Genomic DNA, 19038 nt, shown 5'->3' with positions numbered 1-19038 from the left:
GTATACTTTCCAGCCATACATTATCATGTAGCTTATTTTTTATCCCGGCAACGTTCCATGACATGATTGTTAGGGATCCCTGTAGTGGATAGCCAATTGATTTATTGACAACAGGACTGATTTGGGGGGTAATGTAATTGCTATCTTTCAGTTGTGTTACATCCTCACCCAGTCAATCAATTTCACTGTATCTTCTCAAAGGAGCAAACCTATTGGGCATGATAGGTATCATGTGCATGACCATGTTGTGGGAATCTCTATTAGTTGTCTGGAGGGACTAATTTCTTGGTCTATAAAAATAGCCAAGTGGAACAGCAGTGATGGTGCTGTCAGAGCAATTAAATGGCCAAACATATTTTGTTGAAGTTTCTTCTTGCAAAGAACCCACCACTTCTGGGCTATGGAAGTTCACAACAACACAATCTCCTTTACATGATTTTTCCATTTTGCTTACCCAACTCACTCTTCTTAACATAATTATTTCCTGAGAGAGAGTAATAGTACTGCAGAGAGAATTTGAAGCAAACCAATGCACAACCCGATTCTTTAGAGTCCCCCAAGTCTCTATGGAATTGTCAGCCAATCTCGGATTTGTTTTTAGAACAATAACATAGGGGTTGCCTGAGGGGGTAGATGGAGAGATGCCTCGCCAGGCCTAGGTCGTTGAAGTCCCTCTAGTTCTGGATAGTCTTTATTCTGTAAATGGTTTTGTGGATTGTTATCCCTTAGTTTTACAACAGGATGTACTCTAGGTGCGTGGGTGCTTCCTTTATGCGGCATTCTAATGGTGGGTTGATTTTTCCTGTTTCTGTCATTGGAGGGGAACATCGTTTACAACGCGGGGATTACATCGCGATGCCATTACATCGCGGTTTTTACAACGCAAGTCGTTACAACGACTTGCGCTAGATGGCGCTCTAGGACAAGGAATAGTATAATTTACTATCCAACACTACTCCTAAGTCCTATTCCTTGTCCTAGAGCGCCATCTAGCGCAAGTCGTTGTAACGACTTGTGTTGTTAAAACCGCGATGTAGTGTACCGCGATGTAAATGTATGCGTTGTAACGTCATACATCCGTCATTGGAATATGGTCAGCTTGTATTCTCTCATCCGAATTGCTACTAGGCATTACTGGTTGCGACGTTTTCAGTGACAATATATTTGCAACCAGTTCAGTTAAATGAGAAATGTCTTTTTGCACTAATTTAATTTCTGACATAACTTGCCTTTCAATGCTATCAATTTTTCCATTTAGTTTTTTAAACAGTGTGTCAATATCGTGCGAGCAATTCAATAAGCCTCCTGCCCCCTTTCCTTTTGCATCCACTTTACTTGTTTTTCCCTTCTTTTGGTTCGATTTCCGATTTTGATTTTGAGAGCTTACTTTCGTGGTTACTGGGTGCTGTTTACTCTTTTTCGCAGGTGGAGAAACCAATTCGGAATTATCTGATAGGCTTGATATATCAAGCGGAAGTGTTGATACACAGGGACCCACTCTTTAGAGGCCAGCTAAATTCGTTATATATTAGATGTGTTAGATGTATTAACCACCTTACTTTTACTTGTATCTTGATCTTCAGATACAGATACCGGAACAAGGACAGGTTCGGCAGTATCTACTAGAGCATTCTTTGCCTCTTTTTGGGCTACATTTAGTGCCGTTTTTGTAGCCGTCAACCGCTCCTCCACTTGAACTATCTTGTTGTTGATAAGGCCCATGGCACTTTTCAGATAGTTAGTAATTGGCGCATTTTTACCGGTAGAGCTCCCATTGCTTGATATCTATTTTCTTTTGCCCATCTTTTCCAGTATGCCTCAATAACAGTAATATATCAGGCCCCTTACTGGTTATCCAGTTTCCCAAGTTGTAAGACCAAGGGGTATGGCCAAGCCTGGCCTCCTCCGGTCACGGACGGGTGCAGATGGGCGGCTCGGGCACGCCCGCGCTACGGAAGCCCAAACCCGCTTTTAAGTGCCTCCCGTCGCAAGGGTGCATGTTGGCGCCTCCCAGTGCTTAAGATTGTGGGGAATGGAGTCCCCTGATGGTAGCAGGAAACAGCAGCAAACAATTATGGGCTCCCATGCTGCGGGAGCCCAAACCCGCTTTTAAGCGCCTCCCGGCACGAGGGTGCATGTTGGCGCTTCCCGGCGCTTAGGATTGTGGCGAATGGAGTCCCCTGCTGGTGACAAGTAGCAGGAAACAGCAGCAAACAATTACAGGCTCCTGTGCTGCAGGAGACCAACCTGCTTTTAAGTGCCTCCTGGCGTGAGGGTGCGTAGTGGCGCCTCCCGGTGCTTAGGATTGTGGGGAATGGAGTCCCCTGATGGCAGTAAGTAGCAGGAAACAGCAGCAAACAATTACGAGCTCCCGCACTGCTGGAGCCCAACCCCGTTTTTAAGCGCCTCCTGGCGGGAGGGTCCGTGTAGGCCCCTCCCAGCGCTTAGGATTGTGAAGAATGGAGTCCCCTGATGGCGACAAGTAGCAGGAAACAGCAGCAAACAATTACGGGCTCCATAACTTGGGAACAGCAGCCCAAAAGGAGCACCCTCCACCTTGCTTTTCAAAATCTCGGTACCCCCAACTTCTTAAGAGAGGCAGACCTCAAATGTCTATTGCAGATATACCAGTGGAAGGCTGTTCTCAAATACATCAGACCCTGACGATGGAGGACAAGACAGAGGGCTTTGAAAGTCACCCGCAGCCAGTGCAGACAGCGAATTCCCTCTCTGACTGACAGACAGACGTTTTGGGACGTCCAGGAAAAGACGAGCAGCCACATTCTGGTGAGTTTGGCATCTATTCAGAGTGCCTTTATTGATATTAAGCTACAGGGCATTCTAGAAGTCAATGCGCAAAGTAATGAGCGTGATGAGCACTGCAACTCTGAGCTCAGCTGGAAAAAAAGGAAAAACCTTTCTTAAAGTATTGATAATATAGAAGCAGGACCTCACAGTCCTTTGCTTGAGTATCACAAGAAAGGAAGGTGTTGAAGGCCACTGCTGAATTTTTTGCCTCAGTGACAGGAAGAGAACTCTAGCAACCACAATTCTGACCATATCGACACTTGCTCACCAAAAATCAAAGATCTCAGTCTTGTCGACATTCAGTTTCAGGCAATTCTCTTTCATCCAGTTGTTTTATGTCAGTCATACAGTGTTGGAACCTTTCAGCCACCACCGGAATATTGTCGCATATTGATACAATGATTTGTGTATCATCCACATAATACTAGTACTTGGGAACCGAAGAACCTAATCAGCTTGGCCAAGGGGGCCACATACAGATTAAACAGATTCGGAGCTAAGAGAAGAAGCCTGTGTCACCTCAAAAGGTAGCCAGAAAGAGCCAGCCCTAAAGTGACCACAACTCACTGTGTGAGATCGGTTCGTAAGAAAGGAATCCATCAGGGCTAGAGCTGTGCCCCTCAACCCAGCCTGGCACAGTCTGTGAACACCGCTGGAAGGTCCAACAGCACCAAGATGGCTGATCCACCCTGGTCAGCCTGATCACGAATGGCATCAGTGGCTACCAGCAAAACGGATTCCGTACTGTGGCCACTCCGAAACCCATTCTATGTAAGATCCAAAAGATCCTGGGGGGCTATGAATGCTACCAGTTCCTGATTCACATATTTTTTCAATATCTTAGCTAGCACAGGAATAAGTGATATAGGGTGTAGATTACTCATATCTTCAGAGTCACCATTAGGCTTCTTTTTAAAGGGGAAAACTATGGCCTCCTTCCAGGATTGGGGAAAAATACCTGTTAAAAGAATATTATTGTAGACTTTTTCGAGAAAGAAGGAAATTTGATCCGATACTAACTGCAAGATGCAGGAAGGACCTGGCTCATCTGGGGAACCGGATTTCACATGTGGAAGAAGCTGCTTAACTTTAGTAGACAAAACAGGGGGGGGAAACAGATGGTGTAGCAGTGGGAATGCAGTTAGTATCCTCCTCGTCTATATCTGAGGGGGTCAGTCCTCATTATTATTGAAACAAGCAACAATCTTCAGAATTTTGTCCGTAAAGTAAGCTGCCATTCATTCATTCAGTGGCTTGCTAGGCCGGTGGAGTGGAAAGACTTTTAATCACCTTAAAATTTCATTAGAGGTATTAGTGGCTGACCTTATTTTTGTAGAGAAGTAGGAAGACTTAGCTCATCTGACAGCATGTTTATAACTGTGCATCAATTCTTTGTTCTTAACTTTATCTACACTAGTGGAAGTAAGTCTCCACCTCTGCTCTTGTCTCCTGCATAGATGTCTGAACTCTTTAAGAGTCTCTGAGAACCAAGGCACAGATGCTCTGGTGATAGGCCCTGGATATAAATATAGAGGGGAATCCAGGTCTCAACAAGTTACCAAACAGGCCGGGCATGAAAAGAGAGTAAAACCCAAAATTGGTAAAAGTTGCAAAGCTAGCCAATGGCAACATATCTTTATTTGATATTTGATGAAGACGCAGGTAATTTAATATCTGAATCGAGCAATTACCTGGGACCAGTCACTGTGAGTGCTGCTATCAGTGGTGGCTCCTCCGCTAAGGCGGAGGAGCATCGCTCCACTGCTTTCAAGCAGTGTAAATAAAGGAAACATAAAATGACAATAACACAAAATTATCATCATTTTATGTTTCCGTGCTGCTTTGGGAGCGGGGCTACTCTGCTCTCAGAGCAGAGAAGGAGTGGTTTGCCCACTTCAAATGCGCAATGACTGTTTGGTCAGCCCTACGTGCCCGGCTAAACAGTCATGCACACTTTGCATGTTCTCCATACAGGCTGCATTACAGTCTGAGTGGAGAACATGCCCAGGCCCCCAGTCCCTGTCGGAGCCCAGAACCATGGCGATCAGATCAATCGAAATTGGTCAGGGGAGTCTGGGTGCTTACCAATCACATCGCTGCATTGCAGCGTTGATTGTCCAGGGGAGCCTGGGTGCTTCCTGGTTCCTGTTCAGCGGAGTCCTGACACGGAGGAGAGATGCGGCGGTGAAAATTTAACTTATTTATTTATTTATTTTTACATAGCCCCTGCCTCACCACCCCTGATCGGTGCCAGCCGCCACTGGCTGCTATTGTTCAGACCTCCTTAAATTCTGTGAGCATTTGTTGCAGTGCAAATGTAAAAGGTTACCTGATAGGATAAATGTTGCTGTTGTGTTCTGTTGAAGCTCTTTATTCCAAAAAATGCAGTGGAAGGTGCTGTTCTTACTTCCCTTGATGCGAAGCACACTGGTGACATTGTGAAGAAGGTCAGAGCTAACTGTGTAGGTGGTGGTGGCCTTTTCACTGACATCCTCGTGCTCATGGAGCCAGATGACTTCCACCTTTGGGTAACCTTGTGACTGGCATTCCATCTCTCTTTCCTGCATGCCGGAGTCCATCAGAATGGCATTTATCCTTGTATTTATGGTGCTGTAAGGGGCTACAAGAAAACAACAGAGTGAGATGTTCAACCATTGCTACACATGAAAACGTAAGAACAAATAGCAGCAGAGGATCCATTTTATAAAAGTCTGAAATGCACAGATGTTTAACTGCACAAAGTGGAAGTAATTCATTTAGATATTTCATGAGCTACAGTGAGTCACAAACTGATAAATTATGCAGATGTATGTTACATCATATCATATCATAACTTCTGTCACAACCAGGAACATAATGCAGCCTAAATTTACAAAAGAGTGTTAAAATGTTGGGTGTTTTCAGAGATGGGTTGTAAAAAAATTAGAAATTACCATTGCTTAACACAGTAGCAAGAAAGAGACAGAAGTAAAGTAATGCCATGCTTAGGCAATGTACAGTCATTCGTAAATGAGTCAGAAGTGGAGGTGAGTCACAAAACCTAAAACACACACTGTAGGAGTTTCCACCCATCCATGGTTTTCCCCTGGTCTTATCATTTTCTAAACCTATGGATTTGTGACATCCTCTATGGTATAAGGTTAGAGAATATGTGTTAGCTTTTCCTTTCACACTCTGTGTACCCCAGCAAGATTGTCACATATGTCACTTTACTTTTCTTTCTCTGACTGCAATTCCCATGTTAAAAAAACAAGCAGCAGTTTGTCAGAAGACATACCCTGACATTTGACCTCTGTCTTTGAAGTGCATCAAATGTGACAATATAAATACAGAATTTAAAGGCATCTTTATTTATTGCTTGGACTTTCGCAACCCATCAAACATCTGCTTGTGCCAGCCCACAGTTTGGGAAACACTGATTCAGGGACTAATCCCATCTCTGAGCTGGCTGGAAAGTCCAATCAAGATATGCAGGCGACTCATCAGGCAAACTGTTTTGCTCATGTTTTAACGTATGTCTGGTTAATAGAGAGATTAAAAGGTATGCATTTCCAAGTTTAATTTGCATGGTACAATCAAGTAGCTTTGAACTGGAATTTATTTTCTCCTCTTCTTCAAGATGGCCACCTCCCTATCCTTTAGAAACAACATGAATAATGTCTTGTTTAAGAGAGGGTTCATGCCTCCAGCAGTAACTTGACTCCGCAAGAGAGTCATCAGCCATCTTGGATTTTTCAACAGGTGTTCTGCAGGAGTTCTATAACCATATGTGAAGTTTACCAAGCTAGGATTACATTCAGTGACAGTACTTTTAGAAGTGGGTTGCATGAATGACAGCAAAGGTTTGGTTTAGGATACCCATATTCTTCCACTTGAAGACCCGATGATAAAACCACTGCTTATTAACTCAAACCTGCCCTGTAAACGAAAAAAGGGGAATGTGTGCTATGACTGAAGCAGGATTACTCCTATCTCTTCCACCCAGAAAGCATACCAGAAGAGTTATTCTAATGTTCAAAGGCTTCTCTGCCAGCAATCCTTGATCTGTGTCTGAGAAGACAGCATCTTTAACAGATTCCACCTTAACCTGCTGTGGGGAGTATCCTACTGACCCATAAGTTGGTTCCTGGAGGAATGATAGTTAACTGATAGAACACTGGGCAGACTTGGGCATCCATTAGCTTGCCTCTGTGAGTAAACACCTACCACCCCTGTCTCCTCTCTGTAGCTAGTCTGAATCCTATGGTGTTCAATGCAAACACCTCTGAAGAATCTAGAAGTAAATTCAACTTGGAATGCTGTATCTACCTGTTTTTCTCATTTGCAGGAAACTATATATTTTTTGCATGCAAAACCTTCATCTCTTACAGCTACACTTTTTGTGAATTACCAAGGGGCAGGAAGCATGAACCTGAAAAGTTTGCCCCCTCTTCAATAGACACAAAGAGCAATGTTCCCCATATTCATTTTCGGGAAAACTGTAGAACGAGATCTTGAATGGTGAGCATGGGGCAATGATATCTCCTGACCAGATACATTGTTCTCGTTCACCCCACTGGACCGAAATTACATCAAACATGTGTTTAATGCTATCTCTGTGGCATGTGAGCATCGGGATCTGAATATCCTACAAAGTGTGGGCATTCTGAAATTGGGGGACTTGTATCGTAATGGCACCCTTCTCTCCTTGAGTCAGATCCAGGGCGGGCAAACATATGAGGGTATCCACAGATTCATATATGCTAGATTGCGGGCTGCAGCCTGCACTCTATACTCAGATGTCCCACAGGAGCCAAGAGGGTTAAAAGCACTACAAGTTGTATTAAAAAGAGGGGAGAGCCGAGGGCTCATCCCCAAATTGTATGTAGCCTCTCAGAGAGAAAATGAGTTTGTCCACTCACCCTTGTGGGAGAAATGGAATGCTGTACTTGCGGCCCCCTTGTCACGGGACAGCTGGGTTGAATGCTGCAAATTAACGGGGCGTTTAACACCCAATTGCAACCTTTGAATTATTCATTTTAAATACTTGCACCAAATCTACTACACCCCTGTGAAATTGTTTACGTTTGGGCTACGAGTTGATGATCGATGCCCTAGGTGTCGACAAGCTGGAGCTGATTTTTTACACCTGGCGTTGGGTTGTCCTGGTATTCTAACATTCTGGCAGAGGGTAACGGAAGTCCTCTCAGGCATGACGATGGAAGTGCTTAGCTGTTCACCTGAGGTATGCCTGCTGGGCTTGTGGAAACAAATTAAACCCTGTAAAAGACGTATAGTGGCTATTGCCACCCTGTTTGCTAAACGGGCTGTTGCAATCCATTGGAACTCTAAGGCAGTGCCTACAGTAGTTAAATGGATTTGCGACCTTGTGTTTTGCAGGGTGCAATTAAATGCATATGCTGAAGAATTACCTTCGGCCTGCAGACCTAAAGACTTTTGGGCACCACTCACTGTGTATCTACTTGAGCACCCTGATCTAGCGTAGCTTGTAAATGCCAGCCTGTTGGTGGTGTTACTGCTGTACCAATGTCTTGATATGTTTTAACTATGTTACTGCACCTTGATCTGTATACAGGTGTATTGCTTCTCACCGTCCTTGTTAGTCCACAGGGTTGTTGGGTTGGGGGAGGGGGATGGGTGTAGGGGTAAATTTCATTTCATCCAATTCTCAAAATGGATACTACTGCTGTACAAGTGTAACTAAATAGTGCTGTCAGCATATCGATGTATTGCCTGTGTGTATGCATATTGTGCTTTAATAAAGACAAAAAAACTGGTTTAATTCAGAATGTAAAAACTCTGACCACCTCGACCTCTTTCTAATAAATTGTGAGCACAGTGAGCTTTTACAAGGGGAATTTGTTCTTTTATCAAGACTTCTGCAGCTTGAAATAAAAACCACTCCTGTTGATTTGCCATGAAACTGTTGAACTATTCCATTGTTTCCCATGCATCTTATTCTAATTTTCCTCACGTTTGTGACATCTTAGCTATTCCATGTTTATCAACCTAATATAACTTAGTTTGGACATTTCCATTGCTCTTTATTTATTTACATAGCTGTTAGATCATTTTTCAGATTACCTAGCACACATTTCTCTGAAGTGTTGCCTTGCTGCGTGGTTCAAGCTACAACAGATGAAACAAAGATTCTTTTATGGAAGAATTGGTCTATCGCTGTCTTCCATTTTGTTTAGGCAATAGGAACGCTCAGTTACAGAGGGGGTATTCAGACCGTGCCTCAAACTCTGTAGTGTGGAAAAAGAAGAGATGGTGTGGAGATATCACTTTTCACATTCTGTGATCCTGTTTTTTCTAAGGTATAGGGAGCGGGAGTTCACATCACTAACTGACTGTGCCCACGCAAACCCTACCCATGTTAACTACATTCACCTGAATGCTTTTAGAAGATGATTGAGGTAACAGCAGGCAATATTTAAGCTAGTTAATATTATTATCCTTGCCAGGAACTGTGCTTCACTAGGCAAAGCTGGACACAGCAGTTCCATTGAATATATGACGTTACATCGCGGTCTTCACACCGCGATACGTTTACAACGCAGGCATTACAACGCAAGTCGTTACAACGACTTGTGCTGGAGGGCACTGGACTTAGGAATAGTATGAGTTACTATTCCAACTCCAGCCTACGTAACAGTAGGGAAGGTGTTGGAATAGTAAATCATACTATTCCTTAGTGTATAGCGTCATCCAGTGCAAGTCGTTGTAACGACTTGCGTTGTAATGCCTGCGTTGTAAACATATTGCAGTGTGAAGACCGCGATGTAACGGATGTCTCCCGTTCCATTCCGTGGCACTGAACTTCACACATGTTGCACTATAGCCACCTTGGCCAACTGAACATCTGTTCTTCAATTATAACAACTGGCATTTAGCCAATGTACAAGTTATCTGTGAAGCCAGTGGCATACCATTCATGCCATACCAGTTCTCCTGGTGCAACAATTAGTAACTTCATCGTTGGTTTGGGTAGTCAGAAATTGCTGTCAAATATGCAAGCACATACTGTTTGATCATCCCTATGGCTGAGTGTATTTGAAGGAATTTTAAAATACTCAGGGAAATGGCTGCATACGTTGCCATGCCACAGACAACGATCAGATACCTTAGCCATCGAGGCGGTCAACACTGTTTTGCATCTCTACTTCTGGTGACTGGCTACTAAATGTCAAACGAAGGCCTAAGTCCGGTTACTCGTGGAATGATTTTCAAGTTACATTTCTTTAACACTTCTTTCCAGTAGCCGGCCTGGCCTATCTTCATATTGTTTCTTTTTACTGCACAAAGGTAGGTTGCGAGAAGCCAGTAAACCACTGTTACATTGGTCATTACCTTTACTACTGATAGAGTAGAGGTGTTACCTCTCATCTATTTACGACAATTTTACACAGAAATGGTTTGTGAAACTATTTTACATGGAATGACAATAATGTGTATTAGGCTCTTTTAAGAAACTCATGAATGAAGTTCTGATTTAGATACTGCGTCGTAAAAGCATCGAGAATGTTAGAATTCGTTTTCTGATAACACATAACAGTCAATAAGTTGATGTGAAATCTGACATTTTAGTGGCATTTGTTTTTATATTTAGATAAACGTGATAAATAAACGATAACCTAGAAAACGTTCACATGAGAATTAAATGCTTCAAGTGTTAGATAATGGATAAAAATATTAGAATGTATAAAGTGAGCACTGGCAATGACAAGAAAGAGTCACACGAAGTTATGTTAAGATTTCATTTTGTATACTTTATCATTGATGTGCCTTTAAACCTTGTATGCTGTAATAACATATAAAGTGCAAAAGAGACTTACAAAATGATATGTGAAGTGACAGTGATTTCTTAAAAATTTGATGGCTACTTTATACTTGCGTAAATTAATTGCAATTAATATTGGAGTGATATAACTGAAGAGGTGTGGCACCGCGGCCAGGGCGACTGACTCCGGAATCTGGGGATCACAGTTCGATACCCGGCGCCGGCGACAGATTAGCCCAGCACCATGTGACTCTGGGCAATAGTTTGCTTAATCTTCCCGACGGCCCCCAGCGCCTAGATACCCTTACGGGTGATTGTTCGCGCTTTACAAATGTGGATTATTACTGTGCTTAATTGAAGAACTAATACACTATTCTATGTACCGTGATATTATGAGGGTGATGGATCAGCCCCTTCATCCTCTTCATCTTCTTATTTGATCTACCCAGGTGTCGTCCCTGCGCCCACCTCAATCAACATAACAGCGCTCAATGTATTCGTAGGGTTTAGGCTTGATTACAGCAACTATTAATAATTAGACCTATAAAAATTACTCCGGTCCATTTAGAAACATGGCCGTCAGGAGGCCTCTGGATTTAGGAAGATTTGATCACATTTCCAATCACCCCATTTGACTCCCAGTATGAAATAGGGTTACCTTCAAGGTCCAGGAATCAGCAGCAATAGGGATAACATTACTTCTCTAGTATGGATGCAGCTTTGAAGAATAAGAATCCATTGTGCTTTGTAGCTGCTTTGAAACTTCCTCGTGCTTAGTTTTGGCAAAGACTAAGCTCATTTTCCTTTGCTAGTTCTTTAGTTGTGTATATCTTGGAGGTGGTGCACACATGCTCCCTTAGAAATACCACATATTGTAAAATATGCTGATAAATGGACCTCGGTTGGGGTCCTGAGGACACTGTGGACCTGAATGAAGCTGGTGACTGTATTCTGATGTCAATCATGTATATCAACATCCACCTTTCCTTACCTACTTCACATGCGCGTATACTTGCTGCCCCTGCACCAGCAGCATCTATACCATGTGTCTCCCATTCAGTTATATACTGCAGTCTGTGGTCAGTGGCCATTTGATTTTCTGTAATCTGCCATGTGACTAAGGTCGGTGACCAGCACAGAAAGATGTGCCTGAGATCCCCCTTCTGCTATTTCAGTGAGCCATAGACTCTAGTTTATTAATATTTTTGGCCGTTTGGTCATTGCCGATAGCGGTGTGTGAAAGCTGCACGTGCATGTGTGTGTGCGTGTATGCATGACGTGTGTATGTGTATGCATGGGAGTAAGCATCTCCCACGTATCAGAAGTTACGGAGTAGATGCATGTTTTTCTACATTACGTAGATTAAACACAGATTTAGACATTGATGGACATTATGATTCATACGCCATACATTAGGCACACAACACGCATGTATAATTAGCAACAGGTGGCTTTAGTTATGAGTGCATTGCATTGTTAAACGTGTAGTAAGTTGTGCATTCTTTATTTGTACATAGCTGCTTTCATGGAACTGATGAGCAAGCTTAGGTGTGTTGAGACTTGTGCCCAATTTTTCTTTGTGATTTGATCGCCGTGAGCCTATCTTTTGTATACAGGGCAAAAGTCGGTCAAACTGCTGTGGCTTAAGAGATAAAGAGTAGGCAAATTAAATTCACACGTAATTATATTTTATTCGAAAAAGTGAATCTTTATTTATGTATTGTGGGGTAGAAAATTGTTCTCCTACTGTTGATTGTTTCCATTGGGTTTACTCCTGGAGATCTCCTTCCTTTCTACCACAACATCTGCTGTTCACAGCTTTCACCTTGTGCAACTGCAGATGAACACGGGTTCTGGTCTGCAGCCAGGTCCTGCATCTAAACCACTTGGCAACGATTGCCACTGCACACAGCAAGGTGTGGCCCCAGATCCTGGCCTGATGCCAGACCCTGCTCCCAACCCACTGTCCAGCCAACGCATGCTGCTCACAGCCTCCATTCGGCTGTAGGCCTGGCCTGCGGTGAGGCCCTACACCCAAGCGCAAGGCAGACAATCCACATTGTACATGGCTTCGGGCCCTCTGCGCAAACCACTATGCATCAACCCATGCTGCTCACGGTCTCCCTCAGTGTACAACGGTGTTTGACTGGTGAACCTGGATTGTAGCTCAGCCCTGCACTAAACACTGCAGCGTCCAGTCTCTGGGCGCTTCTTCAGACTAACAACCCCAAATAAATATGCCATATGACTTGTTAAATTTGGCCCCATATTGTCTGGTGACATCTACACCATAATAAGTGCAACCATACCCCCCTGATGGAAATATAGCGCCATTTTAAAAGGATACCCATTATGTGTCCTCTTTACATGATCACCCTAAACAACTGCGCGTAATTCCAACGTTTGGTACTTTCAGCAGTTTTTGTTTAAGATAAACTGTGTGATTTCAGAACAAATTTGTACATTAGACTCCGCAGAAGTGAAGCAATTTTGTAAAAAGCAGCAAGAAGCAAGTGAATCAGAATGTTCCACCTAAGGAGTAATCCTCACCTTCCACCAGCAGGTCGATGTGCTTGTAGTCGGCCCCCCCGTACCCGATCAGGCACTGGTACCTTCCTCTGTCCGAGAGCCGTACATTGGAGATCTCAAGCAGAGCCCGGCCTTTGGACAGCGTGTCCTTGGCCAAGGTCACTCGTCCTTTGTAGCTGCTCTCTTGCTTAGAAAGGTCTTCCTTGCCGTTGTGGAACACGTAAACTTCCTGCGGGTCTGTGTCTGGCACCCTTCTCCAAAGCCAGGTGATCATTAAATCCTTCATTCTTAACGTGTCATTAACCGGGAAGCTGCATTCCAAAGCCACCGTTTCCCCAATTTGGACCGTGTAAGACGACTCGGGGGCTTTCACTGAAAAGAGGGCTAAAAAAGAAAATCTACAGTCAGACAGCAGATTTTGAACATTCATTCTAATTTGGAAATTACACTAGCAGTAATGGTATTATATCACATATATTGACTTCTAGTTGTTCCTTAATTCCTTTAATCTGAGTTTTTTAAAATTATTTATATTTATAAAGTGCTCACATATCCATAGGCTTCAGGGCGCTAAGAAAACTATACCCAGAAAGAAACGTAAACAGGCTGCAGGATATTGACTTGTGACAGCAAGCAGGCAAGTCTTCAGTTCCTTATGGAGAATTTACTGCACTTCTTGCTGTCTGAGGTGAGCTTTGCTGCCTGCACCCTTAAAACTGGACCTCCTATTTGGACCTTGCAGAAGAAGCATAAGTGAAGAAGACAATGACCACTGAAAAGTGCTAGTCTGGAAATCACGGCCTACACTTTGGCATGCCCTATGCGAAAGGTATATGTACCTTGCTACAAGAAGTGGCTGCTCTTTGAAAGTTGAGAAAAGATGCACCGTATACCTCAAGCTGAAAGTAGGTGGACAGTTCAGTGGATCTGCTCACGGAAAGACAGTTCTTCATCGGGCATGATTCTGAGATTACTGAAAACTAAGACAAGTTTAGTGGGGGTCCATAGTGAGTCTAGGCCCTAAAGAGATGAGCTCCACAGATAAAGACCTCTTTCAAAGAGTTGAAGCAAAAAACTCGTAATCAGCCTGGCCAGAAGTGTCTCATATTTGTTGAACAAAAAGGGGGCTTCGTGATGAACCCTGGGGGAATATCGGCAACCTATCTCCTAATCCCAGGTGAGATAGCGAGGAGCATTCCCTGCTGTGTTTGATCTGACGAGAATGGCGCACGATTTCATCGATGACAATACCTTTGCTTACCTTTGGTGGCCTACCTGGAGCCCCTGTCCACTGTGTCAGATGGTATTGAGATGTGTAGTAGAATTACCTAGGAGGCATTTCCATTGTCGGGAATCATATGCAGGTCACCAGTAAATGTATGTAATATGGTTTTGGTGCTCCTGCCTTGTCTGAGTCCTGGAGTGGGCTAAGATAGTCTCTGCTTTCAAGGAATGGTTTGTCACATTGATTGTCGTAGTGTGCTGGGAGGATCAAGTAGGAACTGGATGAATGTTCTCTAATTGTGTAGGTTTCAAAGAGGGTCTATGTAGTAGAGGAGGCACAATTGCCCTCCTGAGCAGCAAAGGGATCTGACCTGAGTCATGTGAAGAGTTAATAAAAGCAGTAAAAATGGGTGCAAAACTTGAGGAATTCTGTTGTACAGATTGATGAGACACAAATCAGACAAGAGGCCTGTGTCCTAGCCTTTGTCTAAAGGAGCCAATAGTGTCAAAGGTCTGGAATGGACTGAACTAACTGCACAAAAACAGGATGGCCACCAAGCCACTCCAGTGGTGAAAGCATCTAGGGTCGCTCTTGCGGAGTCTTGGTCTTACTTTGATGAAGATACGGCCTGCTGTTCGCTTCTGCTATGCTCAGAACTCCTGATTTGTAACAAGGTCTTCCAAGGTGAGGGAAAGAACAAGGATCAAATAAATCCAATCCTCCAGTGGAAAAACCCGGGAAACAGGAGTAAAAAAAACCAGGAAAAGTGATGTTTCATACAGTGCTTTAGCCGGGAACTAGTGTTGGCAGCAACTATTGTTGATCCTGCAGGTTATCAAACTGGAGGCAGGTGCAATTGTCACTGAAAAACACAATAGCAAGGACTGGGGAGATGCAGGTAGATGGAGTCATCCAGAGTGAGAAACCGATTGAAGAATCAGGAAAAGTTTAGACTCTGGAAGACACTGACAATTGAGAGGCAGCAAAACAGGGTAGAAAGTGAAAAGAATCTTTTTTAGTTGCTTATCCCCAAGTAGGTCCTCGAGTGGTATGAATAAAGAAGGAATGGAATAATTCAAGATGGCGGAATTCAGGAAAACATAGAAGGAAGAACCCCAACAATAGAAAGCTGCAGTAAGAAGAATTCACAAGTACAATTATAGTCAGACTAAGGAAAGTTACATTTCTTCCCCAAAAGATTGCATGCTCAAGGTGGGCACCGCTCAACAAATACCATTAAGGAAGGATGTCAGGAAACATCCACACAGGACAAGCACTGAGGAGCTGGACACCACCCACCGTGAGGAGAACTGCCCGTGGCTCTTAGGCTGCAGAGAGAAAGAATTTCCCCATTAAATGGTTGTACTCTCCTTCCCGGCAAATATCAAAATGCGGCTAAACATAAATAGCACTCAAAATCCATGGCAGCACCCAGAAATTGGGGTAAAAGAGCAGTTAGGATGAACTTGATTTCTGGTAAGAAACGTTTTGGCATTTTGATGTTCAAAAAAAGGGCTGCTTAATCTTTAGATATTTGTGTACCATCGCTTAAGCATTTGTCACAAGGAAACGAAACAGTGCAAAATAGTTTGGCAGATTTTGGTGGTCTTAGTGATGAAGTAATTACTCAATTCATCAAACAACACTTGAGAAGATGCAGCTGAAGTATCTGCATCTGCTGGAGAAGTTGGCTGTTTGCATCTGCAAATGTGGAGAAGATGGCATCTGGTACTTTATTGGAAGTGAAATTCATACCTGAGAAGTAATCTAGCAATGCAGCTGACCCAAGTCAGGTGATAAAGCTGGGGTGTCACATTTCTCTGGTGAAGTGGGCCAGTAGGTTGCAATCACAGGGCAGGGAAGAATGAAGGATGACATTGAAAAGATGGGAGGTGAAATAGTTTTGAGGGTAGTAGGTGATGGAATGGGATTTAGGGCCAGATATACTATTTACTGCTTGCAAAATAGTGGTTGAATTTGCAACCAACCAGTATATTTACGACCATGGAATAATCTTAAGAACTTATGATGTACTACAAGGTCGGTTCTTAAAATTACAAATTGTAATGGGTCGCAATCTGACCTACCTCATGAATATTAATCAGGTAGGTCACAAATTGTGACTCACTAGTATTGGAGGCTATCACAGGGATGGTGACATTCTAGGGTCAGCAGATCACCATGTTTGTGATCACCTTTATGTGAGGCAAACTCTTTTTTTTAAATGCAGCCCGTGTTTAAAAAGATAAGGAAGACCGGACCTACATGCCTTGAATCCAGGCTTCCCAGAAGTGACTCCCAGGGTCAGTTGGCTGACCTCCTGTTTGAGCTACCAGGACACAAAAAGCTTCCAGAGGCCTGAGCCCTCCTGCTTGAATCTTCTGGAGTGTGTCCTGATCCCCAAAAGGTGCCTTCTAAGTACTGGGCCCTTGTTTGGCATCAGAACGTACTCCTCTTGCGTCAAAGAGAAGAGTCAGTCGTTTTTGATTCCTCGCAACCACAAGCAGACTCTTTGTGTCAAGAAATGACTGTCTACGACACCTGCCAATTCAAAGCTCCTGTGATGACCTGCCATTCGAGCGACGTATGACCGTTGCATCGCAATGACTGGTAGCTCTCCCACCACCTGCACTCGACAAACAGCGACCACCTGCATCAACCGCCAATGCGTAACTTCAGCAGTCATCTGCTCATTGCACAGACAATGGACTCCTTTCGGCCCCCGTCAACCTAAAGCTCCAGCTGAGGCCCTCCATATCGGACTTATACTGTGAGAAGGTAGACTCTTTACTGAGGCAAATGTGGTCCCTGTATGAGACCCACACCCCATTACGGTCTCCCTGAACTTGTGACTTTGTCTTGGTTCAACACGGCCTGATAAACGCATGTGGCACTTTGTTCTTTTTGGCGCAATTTTTGTCTAAAACTTAAAAAATGTATCCCTCTAATTCTTTTCATTGGATTTTGTTGTTTTGGTGTCATTTTATGTATTAGACTTTCTTCCATTTGTCTAAAGGGTTAAGCACAGGTTTATCTAGTGACTTTTATGGTTCACCCTGACAGGATTTGTGTTTAATATTTCAGTGGAGCTTCCACTCCTCTCAACTTATAACCCAATTCCTTACATACTCCCTGATGAGAATGCCTGAGAGCTCTCTTCAATGAGTTTAAGCACTTGTGAAAGTATTCTAACGATTAGTCCGCCCTTACGAACAACCACCTGAGAGCACTATTGAATGCATACAGACATCTGAGAGGGTGTTATAACGATTAGCCCACTCACAAGAAATGCCAAACTGGGCTCTGTTTTATCTACTTATGAGAAATGTATGTACATATAAGGTATGATATCACGAGCAAAGCAGAATTTCATCCCTATATCCCACCATCGCCAATATTGAAAGAACATTTTTATCTTATTTTGTTACTGTTGGATATATATTCGGTAGTTATTTGAAATTGCAAATAGATATTACTTTCTTTCTCAACATTTATATTTATTTAAATGAAAGATTCAAGAGTTTGACTGTGATACATATGTTTATTGTTTGTAATAGATCTTTCCTCAAATGTGGATATTTTAAAGACCATATGTTATTAATGATGCGAATTGATGGGACTTTAACATGATTTGTTGAATATATAAACTTCATACCATAAGTTTGCAGTGTTCACTTCAAAATATATCATCCCAATACTTTATGAACTGAATGATAGGAGAAACAAATACAATATTTATGCATGTTTTCTGCTAATACAAGTGCCCATATATGTAGTATGTTATATGATGTCTGGTCTCTATACGTTTCAGATTTACTTTTCCCGAAAGAAGTGCTTAGAAAGGTACAAAATATTTTGAGATCAAAATAGCTTTGTGTTGGAATTTTGACCTTCCTGCAGTGTTAGCCCAACTTTATTGTCTTTTGGCTGAACCCAGTTTTGATTGGCTGTAGAATCCGGTGATCTTTACCCCTGCTAACGAGTGGTAAAGTGCTGGTGATGCTCCTTTCAATATGGTACAGTTGGTTTACTCCTGATTGGCATATTTAACTTACCTTTAAGTCCTTAGTAGATGATATCAAGGTGCACCCTGGGCCTGTATGTGTAATGTGAACTGGACTGTAGCACCCATTGTGCTATCTACTACAGTGATAATTAATAAATAACTGCAAGGCCTGCCGTCAGTAGTCTGGCTGTGCGGTTTTAACTACAAATTCAACATGTCAAAATAAACCCATTTGGCAGGTCTAAGCTTTCCTTTTAAATATCTATAAGGCACCAATAAGTAGGCCTTACTGACCATAAAGGCAGGGTGGATGGTATTTAAAATTAAGACAAGTAAAGGTTTAATGTTAAACATGTCCTTACAGTGAAAATGCCCTCAAAGCTATTTTCACTGCAGCAGGTTTGGCTGTTCCGTAGGAAAAAACTGTGATGCAATATTAAATACTATTCATGTATCTCAGGAATAGGACTAGTTATAAAAATTGTCAAACAACACTGTTTAATAGTTCTTAAACCCTAATTTAATGATCATGTCAGATATTCTCTAAATATCATGAAAAAGCAACTTTAAAAAAATTACGTTTGCCCTGCCTAAAGCCCCTAAACGCTGAAAATACATATTGTTCTCCTACTTCGGCCAGTCAGTTATTCACATTTAAATAGGGGTGAACAAGTTGTGAACATGATC

General features: G+C 42.8%; 1 protein-coding gene across 9 annotated transcripts in view; it reads right to left on the bottom strand.

The window, feature by feature from the left end:
- The window catches only part of CD274 (CD274 molecule), a 326061-nt gene that overhangs the window by 154139 nt on the left and 152884 nt on the right, over positions 1 to 19038 (bottom strand). For all 9 annotated transcript variants that reach the window (XR_014970809.1, XR_014970808.1, XR_014970813.1 and 6 more), the window contains 2 exons: positions 13142 to 13504; positions 5138 to 5428 (listed from right to left, as the gene is read on the bottom strand). Coding sequence is in view for 6 of the 9 variants with exons in the window: in XM_085635085.1 (XP_085491211.1) it covers positions 5138 to 5428; positions 13142 to 13504 (654 nt within the window). In the remaining 3 variants the exon portion in view is untranslated. The remainder of the gene's footprint in view (positions 1 to 5137; positions 5429 to 13141; positions 13505 to 19038) is intronic.

Source organism: Triturus cristatus, chromosome 2_1 (assembly GCF_964204655.1).
Source record: "Triturus cristatus chromosome 2_1, aTriCri1.1, whole genome shotgun sequence".
NCBI lineage: Eukaryota > Metazoa > Chordata > Amphibia > Caudata > Salamandridae > Triturus > Triturus cristatus.
The sequence above is the reverse complement of the archived record's forward strand: the minus strand, read 5'-3'. Positions and strand labels throughout refer to the sequence as shown.